The following is a 15,290-nucleotide window of genomic DNA, read 5'->3' as shown; positions in this document are numbered from 1 at the left end:
GTGCTTTTGGAAAAACATGTACTACAAGTTAGTGTTCACCATAGGTTCATGTAGGTTAATGTGAACTCCTGAAATCAATAGGAAGCTATGATTAGCGTCCTATGCTGAATTATTTGGTGCAGAAAATATACATTTCCTTAACACTTCAGATAAGATTTGTGTTACCAGTTCATTACGCCAATTATTTAGCAACAGAAACATTTTACTCCAATTGGAAAAACTTTTGCAACAAAAACTAGCGTTTCAATGGTCAAACTCAAGTAGGTCCCTCCCCGTTACGTTCTGCTTGCTTCCGTTTAGTTTTTGAACGGTAAAACAGTTACCGTTGGAAGACAGAATGAGTACACACCAGGACGATGTTCAGTAACCAAATGTTGAACGTTACAGATATGCAACGAATGGAGCCGCGTCGATTCTTTATTATACGGCAGAGACATGTTTGTTCCTCATAGCGTATTACTATCTGAACATTCCAAAACGTTGGGTCTTGCTGAACGCACCCCAGTTTGATGACAAAAGATTTTGTGGATTTTTTCCCTTTGTGACGCTCTACACAATATATAACCAGGGGGTATTCACTAAACCGATGTTTTGCAACAGAAAACGTTTACTCCAAACGGAAAAAGCTTTGCAACGAAAACGATCGTTTCTATTATAAACATGCACGTAGTTCCTGGGCTATTACATTCCGTTTGGGTTTTAAATGGTCTCCGTTGCAAGACGTAATGAATCCATTCCCTGGGTTCAGTTTCCTCGGTTTGACGGCATGGTCAGGAATAAACCTGCAACCCAGTCCTTCACTTTATGTGGGTTCATTAAAATACCACTAGAGGGTGCTAAAATATAATTTAATAAGAGCCGGAAAAATAGGAAGCCATAGGAATTTATGGCAATGTAAAAAAAAAAGAAGACAATCTTACTATATAACCGTAGGCTAAAGAACATTCTGGGCAACATATTGTTTGTTTACACATGTAACATGAATTAATGTGAGAAGGTCAAGATTGAAATATTTAATGTTCAGTGTGAGATTGTGATGCATCTTTAATCCATACAACAAACAACCCAGTCAATTTTATTTCTCAAGAATCCCAAAATAATGATTTGCACGTTAAAATAAATACATTGATATTTTTTTTTTTTTAAAACAGACAATTACCCCAATACCTTTCATGACTTATTTAAATTTGTGTCAATACAGAAACAAGCGCATACACGCAAAACAATTCTACAGACCAGAAGTCATTCATACAGTGTTATCTATTGAATTTGGTCACCTACACTAAGTACATAGACAGTACACCCCCCCTAATTTTTTAAAACTAGGATAGTCAGTTAAAAACAAATTCTTATTTACAATGACGGCCTACCCCTGCCAAACCCTAATCTGGACGACACTGTGCCAATTGTGAGCCGACCTATGGGACTCCCAATCACGGCCGGTTGTGATACAGCCTGGAATCGAACCAGGGTCTGTAGTGATGCCTCTAGCACTGCAGTGCCACTCGGGAGCCCAATAGTTCCATTTTTTCTCCTAGTGTCAGATGACAAAAAAATCTTTCAGAAATAACTGCGGTTTAATTCTAAGAACATTATGCTTCTCCAATGATCTTCCCAAACATGGCTGTAGTTAGGTGAACTGGGTCAGTACTAGAAAGGTACATTCATTCACGGTCCACATAAGGAAAGAAATCTTGAAGCAGTCTTATCAAAATGCTCTTAACTCTGTAAAAATGTGCATAGTTAATTAGATAAATTAGCAGAGATAAGTCTTACAGTTTATTTGGACTCCAGGGTATTCTACCTGCTATTCCCTTGAATGTAAAGCTGACGAGACAACACTCATTCCCTTTCGTTGTTGCTGCAGTTATAGAATGATTCACATTCAATACTCTCCAAATACCAAACGTCAACATAAAGGTATTTAATTATTCCTTGGCTTCAGCATGTCCTCTACATAGTAGTACTATAAAACACATTCTCAAAAGTTGTGCCATTCTTTGTATAGACTGACATGAAACTACCATTTTCATAGGGTATTTGTTTCCAGTAGTCCATGAGCAATCACTGTGTGGGACAAACTGATGACATGGATCGTTTCCTAATAGGCACATCTGCTGATACAATACAATTACCAAGGCACTGTTATGACACCATTTTATGCATTCCATCTGAAAAGGTTAAGGACATTTTCTGGATGTCAAGATGTATTTGTGCACAAGATAAGAACAAGATAATTACCTATCTTCAAAACACAGCCACAGTGTTCTAAACAGATAGCATAGTGCACATAAAGAAGCCCTGGAATAAATATGCCATTAAGCAGATTTCAATAAACAAGTCAAGATAGAGCAGAGAAACATCTTGATTCAAAGCAACAATGTCAGTGTCTTGGTCTCAGTGTGAAGGAAGAAGACTCCCAGCCAGGCCTCTGGACTAAAGGCCCGTGTATCCACAAAGTGTCTCAGTGGGAGATCTGAACTAGGATCAGCTTTGCCTTTCAGTTCATAATGAATAAGATTGCATGGACAGATCCTAGATCAACACTCCTACTCTGAGATGGTATGTGAGTTCAGGGCCTATATTCACAAAGCATCTGTTATAATGGTTCTGCTTTCCAAAAATTGTATTTATTATTAGTCCATCTGATCCAGCGATAGTGTTGTTTTACTCAACATTGAAAAACAATGCTTGTAGTCCTCCCAAGCCCGAGGGCGCTGTCAGAACTCAGGCATCTTGTCGTCATACTGTGGTGGTGGCGTGATGGGTTCAATGGTCACCTTCACATCAGTAGGGTTGCGGACCTTAAAACGGAAGTCCTTCAGATGGAGTTTCTCTGACTTGATTCTGCGTACCCTGAGCGGCCGTAGTATCCGTCTAGCCCGACTGCTGCTGCGGGTGGGGGGGTTGGCTGCAGTCGCGGGGGCGGGCTGGGGATCCAGGGCCGGAGTGGTGGGAGGAACCTCCTCTGAAGTAACTGCTCTTGGTCCCTCCCCCTCGTTTTCCACAGCACTGATGAGGTCTTCGTATGAAGGCAGCTGGGAGGTGCTGTGGCGTAAGTTGCTCTGGCGTATGGGGTACTGGCCACTGGTGACCGCCTCCTCATAGCTGGGCACATCGTAGGCTGGTGCTGGCTCCCCTGCACTACAAAAGAATGTACAGGGACAGCGGTTTAAAATAACATTTTAGCAATCATTTACATTTCATGTTTTTTTTAAGGATACTAGAAAAGCTAAGTACTGCTTCTTAACTGATCATAGTCACAAAAATATCCATTGCCAGAACAATAAGAGCTTTTGTAATGATACGTTTCTGCTATTTTTGTAAACTTGAGAGCCATTTGTAATGCAGGACGTTGTACACACAACTAGCCACACCGGCCAGTAGTGGTAATAAGTGCACGGCGTTCAATGTTTCTTTTTTCCTCTAATGAACTTTTATCCCTTAATTACTTTGTGGTATGTACTGGTAAGACATTTGGTGCTAGTTTTGAGAGTACAAAACATTAAGGACACCTGCTCTTTCCATGACATAGACTGACCAGGTGAATCCAGGTGAAAGCTATGATCCCTTATTGATGTCACTTGTTAAATCCACTTCAATCAGTGTAGAGGAAGGGGAGGAGACAGGTTAAATAAGGATTTTAAAGCCTTGAGACATGGATTGTGTATGTGTGCCATTCGGAGGGTGAGTAGGCAAGACAACTCAATATTAGGTAGGTGTTCTTAATGTTTTGTACACTCAGTGGAGATAAACTGGTGCTTTAACATTATCAATCAAAAGGGAGGCATGTTGCAGGCATCATCCTAGAAACTAAGTTATATGGGTTAATAGTGAAAACGAAGCCTCTGAACCCCTTCTTGGATGATTAAAATAAGTTACTGTTAGTGATTATATTAATTGTTTAAAGCACTCACATCTCTCTTGCCTCCCCAGCCACATGGTCCACAAAGGGGACCTGTGTCTCCTGTCCTCTTTGGCTCCCCCTCCTCTTGTTCCTCACCCCCAGGTAGATGGACAGCAGCAGCATGGCCACCCCTGCACCCACCAGCACATAGGCTATTGATGAGGTCTTCGCTGTTTCCCTGTCCTTCTCTCCATCCCCAGCATGGTCCACTGGTACAATAACACTGAAGTTGCCCGGAGCCTTGGTTGTCTGGGGAGCATCCCCGGGCACCACAGTCCACACGATCATGACGATGCCCAGGGCTATGAGCCCCACCCCCAAGGCACACAGAGCATATGAGGAGCCGGACCGGCTGCCCCCATAGCCGGAGCTGTCTGGACCGCCACTGGAACACATCACCCCCCCCTACGTGGACCCACCAGAAGTGTCACACAATCAGATACAGCAGACTGGGAGAGGAGGCTCAAGGGATGAACCCCGTAGACCTAATCTGCAATGTGGGAGAGAGGAAAGTTGTTTTCATATTAAAGGAGCAGGAATGTAGCAGCACAATAAAACTGGCAAAGGCTCAGACTAGCTGAAATCAGATGACAATGAACAACTTCCTGGAATAGACACAATGTGGCTACGAAAGGGGGCCAACGCCAGAGAAGTTCATGGAGGGTCACATTAACCTACCTGCGTTTTAGTTATTCACAAATATATTTTACATGATAAAGAGCTGCTGGAATAGTGCCAATTAAAGAGAACTGAATTAATCAGGTGAATTAGCCAATCATTGACCAAAAAGCACCAGGAAATAATGTAGGCCTATAGTATTGTCGTGAAGTTCGAAGAAATTTTCAAAACTAGAAAGTCCAAATTTAAAGCTAGCCCTGGGATTTGAAATCCATCCAATTGTATTGTTGGAGGTAGTGTGCATGGCAACGTAATATATACCATGGTCATTTATCATTGTCCTGTCTTTAAATACTTCACTGTGTGAATATGTTGGTATTTCGAGTGACAATATATTACCCAAACAATGTCCTGAACATTTCTTTGTGGGTCTAGCCCTCCTAAATCATGCTAAAACAACACTACACTTTGCTCAGGCTGTGTTGAGGTGGTATTACTATAGTATAACCAACAGAAGATTCTAAACTGCTCAGGCTGTGTTGAGGTGGTATTACTATAGTATAACCAACAGAAGATTCTAAACTGCTCAGGCTGTGTTGAGGTGGTATTAGTATAGTATAACCAACAGAAGATTTTAAACTGCTCAGGCTGTGTTGAGGTGGTATTACTATAGTATAACCAACAGAAGATTTTAAACTGCTCAGGCTGTGTTGAGGTGGTATTACTATAGTATAACCAACAGAAGATTCTAAACTGCTCAGGCTGTGTTGAGGTGGTATTACTATAGTATAACCAACAGAAGATTCTAAACTGCTGGCACTTCCATTTGTTTCTTTTCAGTTTACAACTAGAGCATTTCACATTGTAATTGTCAGGAAGAGCATTTCCCAGTGTAAATGGTAGATATTCACAAAATGACTGTCTCATAGTGATACCTCCATATCATGCTACGAGTCACTTAACGTGGATTCAGCAAACACTGACAGTACTTATTCCTTTTAGCTCCCAATGCAGCAAAGGGCCCCTAAACAAAAACTCGGATGGATCTCTAACTGACCATACCAAGACAACTTGTACTGGGAGTCTGCATATAATACCACTTTGGCCTAAGTGTGTAACCTATACAAGTAATACCACTTTGGCCTAAGTGTGTAACCTATACATGTAATACCACTTTGGCCTAAGTGTGTAACCTATACAAGTAATACCACTTTGGCCTAAGTGTGTAACCTATACATGTAATACCACTTTGGCCTAAGTGTGTAACCTATACATGTAATACCACTTTGGCCTAAGTGTGTAACCTATACATGTAATACCACTTTGGCCTAAGTGTGTAACCTATACAAGTAATACCACTTTGGCCTAAGTGTGTAACCTATACATGTAATACCACTTTGGGCTAAGTGTGTAACCTACAGCCTATGAAGTGTGCATACATTTCTCATGAAGCATATATTTTGGGCTCCTGAGTCGAGCAGCGGTCTAAGGCACTGCATCTCAGTGCTAGAGGCGTCACTACAGACCCTGGTTCGATTCCAGTCTATCACAACCGAGTCCCATAGGGCGGCGCACAATTAGTCCAACGTCGTCCGGGTTTGGCCGCCATTGTAAATAAGAATTTGTTAACTGACTTGCCTAGATAAACAAAGGTTAAATAAAATAAATAAATATTCCTGATATGCAATGTTTGGTGATAAGTGTATTCAACATTATAATATATGTCTTTGAATGCATAACTGTCTAAAAATACATGCATGCCATTTACATGTACCTGTCAGCCAATATATTAAATGGTTTGACTTGGTTGGATCACTAGAAGAGGGGCGGCAGGGTAGCCTAGTGGTTAGAGCGTTGGACTAGTAACCGAAAGGTTGCAAGTTCAAATCCACGAGCTGACAAGGTACAAATCTGTTTTTCTGCCCCTGAACAGGCAGTTAACCCACTGTTCCTAGGCCGTCATTGAAAATAAGAATTTGTTCTTAACTGACTTGCCTAGTAAAATAAAGGTTAAAAAAAAGAGATGCTTCAGGTGGAAATAGAAGACCTTGGTGAAAAGTGTGAACAGCTTTGCAGTGCAGGTCTAAATATGCACTGAAGACACTATCCAACAAAACCTTACACCTTAATGTGAAGGATGGCAGTGCACTGCACCTATAAAAGTATTGGCATGAACGTTATGGTACAGTGACAATATCAGAAGCATGAATGTATGAAAAAGCCTCCTATAGCAACAATGTGCTTGGTGAGCTTTCAAGGTGACATGCAATCACATTACACTAAAGCAGGCTTTAAAGTATGGGTCGTGACACACGGACCTGGTAATGGTGGGCGGCGATGTGTCAAGAGTAAATGTAGAATTATTTAATTACGGGAAGTGATTTGGCCAAGTGCATCTGTGGTCTCTGCTCAGTTTGGCAGTTGCGTCGCGAGAGAGGTAGATGCCTGTGTGCTTCGCGGTTCACCAGATCTTTTTTCTGCAGTTTTCGTGAAGATCACGCCGCGACACACACAACGCAGCCGATGATGCGCTGCCTGCCACTCGTCATTCCCACTCGCCATCACTCACCGCTGTTATCACATGGACTCATGCTAGCCACAAGGTCTGACTGAACTCAATTGTCATGAAACACATATACAGCGATGAGTTTCTCCCTCTTTCATACACATTTTATAACGAGGAGCGCACACAATGTGTTTAGTGCGGGGAAGTGCATAGTAGAGTCTCTCAAAACGAACAAATGAATAAAACGATATGTCCTGACCCAACATCCATAGCATGGTGGTAAACCCAGAGAGTTCTTTCAGAACAGGGGAGAATGCTTCAGGAAACAGTGCTTCTGACAGTGGAAAAGTCAGCTAGCAAGGCATTGTTGTCATTTTATAACAGGTAATAAGCAGAAATAAGAAAGTACTAACTCTCATACACAGCTAATAGATAACATTCACCAAAGCTAGCTACTGATAGTGCAATCCTAGGAACAGTACAGAAGATGAAAAATGTTCAGAAAGTCTAGTTGGAACTGTTGCTGTTAAAATACATGTAATAATTTTGTATTCTTAACTGGAATAAACTGATTGAAGCAAGATGCTGTTAGAGGCAAACACACACAGTTCTGGGTTGTTCATCTTCAGCAGGAAGCGGTCTCCTGCCTGACTGAGAAAGCAGTAGATGTTCTGGTCCAGCTTGGCACCACATACCTATGTGAGTCAGGGTTCTCAACTCTGACATACTTAAAAAAAAATTTTTTTTTAAACTACAGAAATTAAATTTCAAGGCTGAGCATCACCTCAAGAGTTGCACTGTCAAAAACAGAGCCCAAATACACATGAGAACTTCAACCAGCCACCCACCTCTCATTGGGACTGTGTGTGTGTGTGTTTGTTTCCTGGTCTACATCTGTGTGATGTGATAAATCAGTTTATTCCAGTTGAGAATTAAAAATGATTTATTGTATTTTAACAGCACCAGTTCCAACCTAGACAGATATGTAAGAGTGTTTTTAAAATGGGGGAAAATAAACATGAATAGATATTTAATGTCATTGTTGTCGTCTAAACTGCATTTGTTTTAGGCATAAGGGCAATGAAATGTACCGATATTTATGTATAGTTGCATATTTTCCTAAGCTTGGGTCCCAGGAAAACAGAATCTCTCATTTGGGTGCCAGGCTGGAAAAGTTGAAGAACCCCTGCACTAAAGTCAGGTGCTCTACAACAAATACAGATGTTGGAAAAAGTGCAGTCATAGTGCAAGATTCTGTACAACAACAGACTCAATGAGAATCTTCTATTATGCCAAGCCAGAGTCCCCTGTTTCAAGGCACTTAAACAGTAAGTTGTCGTGTGGCGCAAATCAAATAAATTGTCACGTACACAGTTTCCAGCAGGTATAAAAGGTGCAGTGAAATGCTTACATGCTAGCGCCTTCACCACTAATCAAGTCAAAATTAAAACAAATAAAAAGTAATTACAGGAAAGTAGTATGCATAGTAATACAACTGATATGTACACAATAGGATATACACAGAGGACACAAAACATTAAGAACACCTGCTCATTCCATGACAGGCTGACCAGGTGAAAGCTATGATCCCTTATTGATGTCACTTGTTAAATGCACTTCAAAATCAGTGTAGATGAGGAGACAGGTTAAAGAAGGATTTTTAAGCCTAGAGAAATGGAGAAATGGATCGTGTATGTGTGCCATTCAGAGGGTGAGTGGTCAAGACAAAAAATGTAAGTGCCTTTGAATGGGGTATAGTAGTAGGAGCCAGGTTTATGGCTGAGGCGTCATGAAAATGTCAGCCGGTGATTGTCACGCAAATAACTGCAGGTCTCACGGTAATAAACTGTTAATTAACATAAAAACATTTAGCATCTCCGGGCTTCCTACAAGCCACTGATGCAGACCTTTGGAACCTCTACATTTTAAACAAGTCTAACAAATCTATGTAATATAGCCTACCCCTTCACAATAAAGCCATTATTATTTTAGACATGATATGAAGAAAATGTAGTCTATTTCAGAAGAACAGAATAGCATACTCCGAGTTGTCCTTATGTTAGGTCCTGACCTGGTTATGCCATATGGCTGTGGGCTAAACTAGTTCATTTACCAGGCAAGATTTGCTTTGAATTCCGTGACATTATTTAATGTTATTTTATAGCATGAAGAACACAACTGAACATAGCCGAGTAAAATAGAAAGGCTATTTTCTCCAAACGATTTGAAGGAGTGCACCCATGCGGCTATTCTGCGCTGAGCGTTTAACAAAGAAACAGGTACTCTTACACTATATGCTTAGAGTTATAACAGCATTCAGCCACAAAAGTGAGCCATACAGTTACCCGCCAAATTGTGGAGTCAACAAAAGTCATAAGTAGCATTATAAATCTTCACTTACCTTTGCTGATCTTCGTCGGAACGCACTTCCAGGACTCCCACAAGAAATGTTGTTTTGTTCGATTACGTCCATATTTATGTCCAAATACCTCCGTTTTGTTCGCGCGTTTAGTTCACTATTCCAAAGGCACAATGTGCGAGCACAAAATCCAGACGAAAGGTCTGGAAGGTCAAGAGTTCCATTACAGTTTGTAGAAACATGTCAAACGATGTTTACAATCAATCCTTAGGGTCTTTTCATAATAAATTTTCAATAATATTCCAACCGGACAATAGCGTATTCATTACAGAGGAAAAAGAAGGTACGGCGCGCCCGCGCAGTAAACAACTGATTGGCCACAGCCTAGTCCACTCTTATTCGACCACCTTCCACAACAGAAGCCTCAAACAACTTTCTAAAGACTGTTGACATCTGCTGGAAGCCTTGGGAAGTGCAATCTGGCCCCATAGACACAGCATATTGGATAGGCAATCACATAAATTAAACTACAAACCTCAGATTTCCCACTTCCTGGTTGGATTGGTCTCAGGTTTTCACCTGCCATACGAGTTCTGTTATACTTACAGACATCATTCAAACAGTTTTAGAAACTTCAGAGTGTTTTCTATCCAATACTACTAATGATATGCATATATTAGTGTAACAGTATAACTTCAGACCGTCCCCTCGCCCATACCCGGGCGCGAACCAGGGACCCTCTTGCACACATCAACAACTGACACCCACAAAGTATCGTTACCCATCGCTCCACAAAAGCCGCGGCCCTTGCAGAGCAAGGGGAACCACTACTTCAAGGTCTCAGAGCAAGTGATGTCACCGATTGAAACACTATTTAGCGCGAACCACTGCTAACTAAGCTAGCGTTTCACATCCGTTACATTAGCATCTGGGACAGAGTAGCAGGCAGTGTACTCTGGGCACCTTATTCATCCAAACTACTCAATACTGCCCCCCTGTCACCAAGAAGTTTTAAAACATTCCAGAACATGATGTCATGGCTTTAGAAGCTTCTGATAATCTAATTGACATAATTTGAGTCAATTGGAAGTGTATCTGTGGATGTATTTCAAGGCCTCCCTTCAAACTCAGTGCCTCTTTATTTGACATCATAGAAAAATCAAAAGAAATCAGCCAAGACCTCAGAAAAAAATAGTAGACCTCCACAAGTCTGGTTCTTTCTTGGGAGCAATTTCCAAATCATACCGGTCAGGAAGGAGACGCGTTCTGTCTCCTAGAGGTGTACTTCGGTACCCGAAACGTTTGATCCAAGTTAAAGAATATAAAGGCAATGCTACCAAATACTAATTGAGTGCATGTAAAATTCTGACCCACTGGGAATGTAATGAAAGAAATAAAACATTCTCTCTACGATTATTCTGTCATTTCACGTTCTTAAAATAAAGTGGTGATCCTAACTGACCTAAGACAGGGAATTTTTACTAGGATTAAATGTCAGGAATTGTGAAAAACTGAGTTTAAATGTATTTGGCTATAGTGTATGTAAACTTCCAACTTCAACTGTATGTATGTACGAACGATGCTGGTTCATGATTTGACTGGCTGAGAAAAGCTGCCTACCGGTCTGTCTCTTCCCGACACATTCATTACTATTGGATAGCTGGAGATCGAATTTGAATATTGAAACAATGTTGCAAATGTCGGAGAGACAGACAGCAAGGTTTATACACATCTCTGCTGTTTGAAACTAAATGTTAGTCTAAACGAAATGTGAGAATTTCTATTGTGGAAATCAAGTTTATAAACTGCCTGGCTGGGCTGATGAGACAGTGGGTTGCACAGTCAGATGGAACAGGGTAAATAGGCATTTTAACATCATACATTTAGCCAGTGGTATCTTGTGTAATAGACAGAGGCTGAAATTGAGTTTTAACCAATCAGAATAACACCCAACTACAATGGAAATGGGACCATAGAGTGAACATGTTTTAGAGGCAGCTAGACAGAGACTCAAATCCCACACCTACATAGTTCAAACTCATTAGAAAACAGTATTCTGGTCAATGTACACAAAAAATACTTTACATGTTGAGGTAATTGATGTTTCCTATTGTGTAAATTGTAACAGGGTTTACATGTTTAAGTCATCTGACTTCTTGGCACGTGTCACAGTCCCATGGGAATCCAGACTAAGCTGATTCCAGAGGTGACAGATGATAAATGACCTCTGTTATGACCACACAGAATGACTGAAAGAGAGAAATAGAAGAAAAGGACAGGAAACATTGCACAAACAAAACAATTAACCATTTGGTTGAGTAATTGTTTTTTGAAGCCCTGGTTCTTCAACAAAAAAAGGCATATAGCCTACAGTGCCTTCAGAAACTATTCACACTCCTCGACTTTTTCCAGATTTTGTTGCGTTACAGCCGGAATTTAAAATGGATTACATTGAGATGCTGTCACTGGCCTACACACACACACAATACTCCATAATGTCAAAGCGGAACGATGACATTTCAATTTCTATATATTAAAAAAAAGTAAATAAATTAAACTGAAATGTCTTGAATCAATAAGTATCCAACCCCTTTGTAACGGCAAGCCTAACTAAGTTCAGGAGTAAAAATGTGCCTAACTAAGTTCAGGAGTAAAAATGTGCCTAACAAGTCACATAATAAGTTGCATGGACTCACTTTGTGCAATAATAGTGTTTGACATGATTTTTGAATGACTACATCTTCTCTGTACCCCACACATATCATTATCCCTCAGTCGAGAAGTGCATTTCAAACACAGATTCAACCACAAAGACCAGGGAGGATTTCCAATTCCTCGTAAAGAAGGGCACCTATTAGTAGATGGATAAAAAAAAGCTGATATTGAATATCCCTTTGAGCACAGTGAAGTTATGAATGACTTTGGATGGTGTATCAATACATCCAGTCACGACAAAGATACAGGAGTCCTTCCTAACTCAGTTGCCGGAGAGGATGGAAACCGCTCAGGGATTTCACCATGAGGCCAATGGTAACTTTAGAACAGTTACAGAGATGAATGGCTGTGATAGGAGAATACAATGTTGATCCATCCTCAGTTGTTACTCTGCAATACTATACTAATTGACAGAGTGAAAAGGAAATAAAAAATATTCCAAAACATGCATCCTGTTTGCAACAAGGCACTTTTTATTTAATTTAAACTTTATTTAACTAGGCAAGTCAGTTAAGAACTAATTCTTATTTACAATGACGGCCTAGGAACAGTGGGTTAACTGCCTTGTTCAGGGGCAGAACGACAGATTTGTACCTTGTCAGCTCTGGGATTTGATCTAGCACCTTTTCGGTTACTGGCCCAATGCTCTAACCTCTAGGCGACCTTACAGTAATACTGTAAAACATTTCTCTAAGCAATTCACTTTTTGTCCTGAATAGAAATGTATGTTTGAGGCAAATCCAATAAAACACATTACTGAGTACCACTCTTCATATTTTCAAGCATAGCAGTGGCTGCATCATGTTATGGGTATGTTTGTAATCGTTAAGGTCTGGGAAGTTTTTCAGGATAAAAAGCTAAGCACAGGCATTGGAAAACCTGGTTGTCTGCTTTCTACCAGACATTGGGAGATTATTTCACCTTTCAACAGGACAATAACCTCAAACACAAGGCCAAATCTACACTGGAGTTGCTTACCAAGACAGTGAATGTTCCTATGTGGTGAGTTACATACAGTTGACTTAAATCTGCTTGAAAACCAATGGCAAGACTCAAAAAATGGTTGTCTAGCAGTAATCAACAACCAATTTGATAGACTATTGAAAATGAAATACATAAATATCTCATTTACATAAGTACTCACATGCCCGAGTCAATAGGTTAGAATCCCCTTTGGCATTGATTACAGCTGTGAGTCTTTCTGGGTAAGTCTCTAAGAGGTTTACACAGCTGGATTGTACATTATTTGCCCATTTATACTTTCTAAATTCTTCAAGCTCTGTCAAATTGGTTGTTGATCATCGCTAGACAACCATTTTCAAATCTTGCCAGATTTTCAAGCAGATTTTTTTTAAAGCCCTTTTAAAAACAGGTTATGGTAGTAGGTGCCAGGCGCACCGGTTTGTCTCAAGAACTGCAACACTGCTGGGTTTGATGGTCAACAGTTCACTGTGTGTGTCAAGTATGGTCCACCATCCAAAGGACATCAAGCAAACTTGACACAACCGTGGGAAGCATTGGAGTCAACATTATCCAGTTTTCGACACCTTGAGTCCACGCCTAATGTTACTGCTTAGTCCAAGGAACTTGCAAGTTCTGTTTAAAGGGTGAATTGGCTCTGGAAGACAAAACAGCCAAATACTCCATCTCAACATGAATTGATTCTCAATTGTGGTACAGTTCTTGAAACATAAATCCCTCTACTTCCATACCACATCAAAATAATTTCACAAATGCAAAACACACACACTTACTGTACATGGTTTAAGCCATTTTTAACACAGTTGCAGCAGACAGTATTTTTCAGTGACACCTTTGTGGAGTCTCGGTCTTCCGTTTACACACGTGTTCGTAGATGCAGATAGCTAATTAGCACAGCTAGTCCACCATCTTCCATCCGATTTCTTTAAACGAGCGCTAAAACATGGACATATGGCCTCGTGGAAACCCTATCCCTATAAGAAAAGTGTTTATCAATTTAATTTTAAAATATATATATTTCTCGCTGATATGAAAAATAAAGTCCGTATGCTTCCAGAACCATACCTTAAACAATGCGTGTTAATGTTCAGACCGAGCGTCGCGCTTCCTTACAAAACACCCCCTTACAGAAGACGCCTTTTCCAATGACCCTTACTTTATGAAAAATTTAATCTAACTAAGGGGTAGCTTCTAAGGGGCATTTACACGATTTCACAGACTAATTAACTGTATTACATCATGATTAAATCAGACTACTACCAACTTAATGTATCAATTTGACTACAATTCTCCCTCCCGAATCCCAAAACAATGTATCGCTGCCAGCCATTTGAGCGAAGGTGTTTGTAGTGGGGAGGAACTGAAATCATGTTACAAACTCTGTGGCATTAGATCACTGTAAGTCTTGACATCTTGCCATAAGAACTGCGATTTTGTGTTATCAGATAACACGGCCTAATACTTCACAGATAATATAATAGTCAGTCTGAACACTGCTCAAACTGTCAAGGTGATTTGCAATTTGAGACGGCCTTACCTTATTCTTTCCAGCCGTGAACGCCCAATGACTTCCCTCCCAATCGAATACCTGATGTATCGCAGGTGTCTTCAAAATTATGATATTGCTACCCCAATATCCAGAATGTAATCCTGCTATTTACACAATCTGAAATATGTATTAACGTGTGTATTTCCCCCGATGGTAGTCTCTATAGAATTCAGGGAATATGTTAGGCAGGAACTTTGTCCAACTTCCCCCCCTATTGTAAAGCGTTAACTCTTTGTTCCTTGGTCATAGAGCACGTAGTCTCACTTTTTATAAGGCAACCTGGTCTCATAGATTAGACGTAACATAGTAATCCGGGCCCGTCAAATCAGTGTATGTTACGTTTTGTATTTGGTATAGTTACATAAGACAGAAGGTTACTTAAGGGGAAAACGAAAGTAGGGTGGTTAGTCAGGGTGGATGGGTGAGCGTATAATGTGAAAGTCTAGTAACCCAAAGGTTGTGTGTACAAATCTGATCACAGACAACTTCAGCATTTTAGATAATAAGCAACTTTGCTACTATTCAACTACTTAGCATGTTAGCTAAACCTAACCTTAATAACCTAACTCCTAACCGGCTAATAATGTTGGCTGGAACGGAGCGAATGGAATTGGATCAACCACACAGAAACCATGTTTTTTATATATTTGCCATT

At 40.4% G+C, this 15,290-nt stretch overlaps 1 protein-coding gene across 3 annotated transcripts; it reads right to left on the bottom strand.

Moving 5' to 3' along the window:
* Positions 1-998: 998 nt before the first annotated feature.
* On the bottom strand, positions 999-14,889 carry LOC115143429 (transmembrane protein 51-like). Of its 3 annotated transcripts, none has more exons than XM_029683856.2 (4): positions 14,624-14,889; positions 13,860-14,060; positions 3,918-4,397; positions 999-3,144 (listed from the first exon to the last, which is right to left on the bottom strand). In XM_029683856.2, exons 3-4 carry the CDS (start codon positions 4,301-4,303, stop codon positions 2,721-2,723), a joined length of 810 nt encoding a protein of 269 aa, XP_029539716.1. In that variant the 5' UTR covers positions 4,304-4,397; positions 13,860-14,060; positions 14,624-14,889; the 3' UTR covers positions 999-2,720. The 3 variants fall into 3 exon arrangements, with proteins under 3 accessions (XP_029539716.1, XP_029539717.1, XP_029539715.1); XM_029683857.2 differs by lacking the exon at positions 14,624-14,889 and adding an exon at positions 14,152-14,543; XM_029683855.2 differs by lacking the exon at positions 13,860-14,060.
* Positions 14,890-15,290: the final 401 nt, after the last annotated feature.

Source organism: Oncorhynchus nerka, linkage group LG15, assembly GCF_034236695.1.
Source record: "Oncorhynchus nerka isolate Pitt River linkage group LG15, Oner_Uvic_2.0, whole genome shotgun sequence".
NCBI lineage: Eukaryota > Metazoa > Chordata > Actinopteri > Salmoniformes > Salmonidae > Oncorhynchus > Oncorhynchus nerka.
This window is presented reverse-complemented; position numbering and strand designations above follow the sequence as displayed.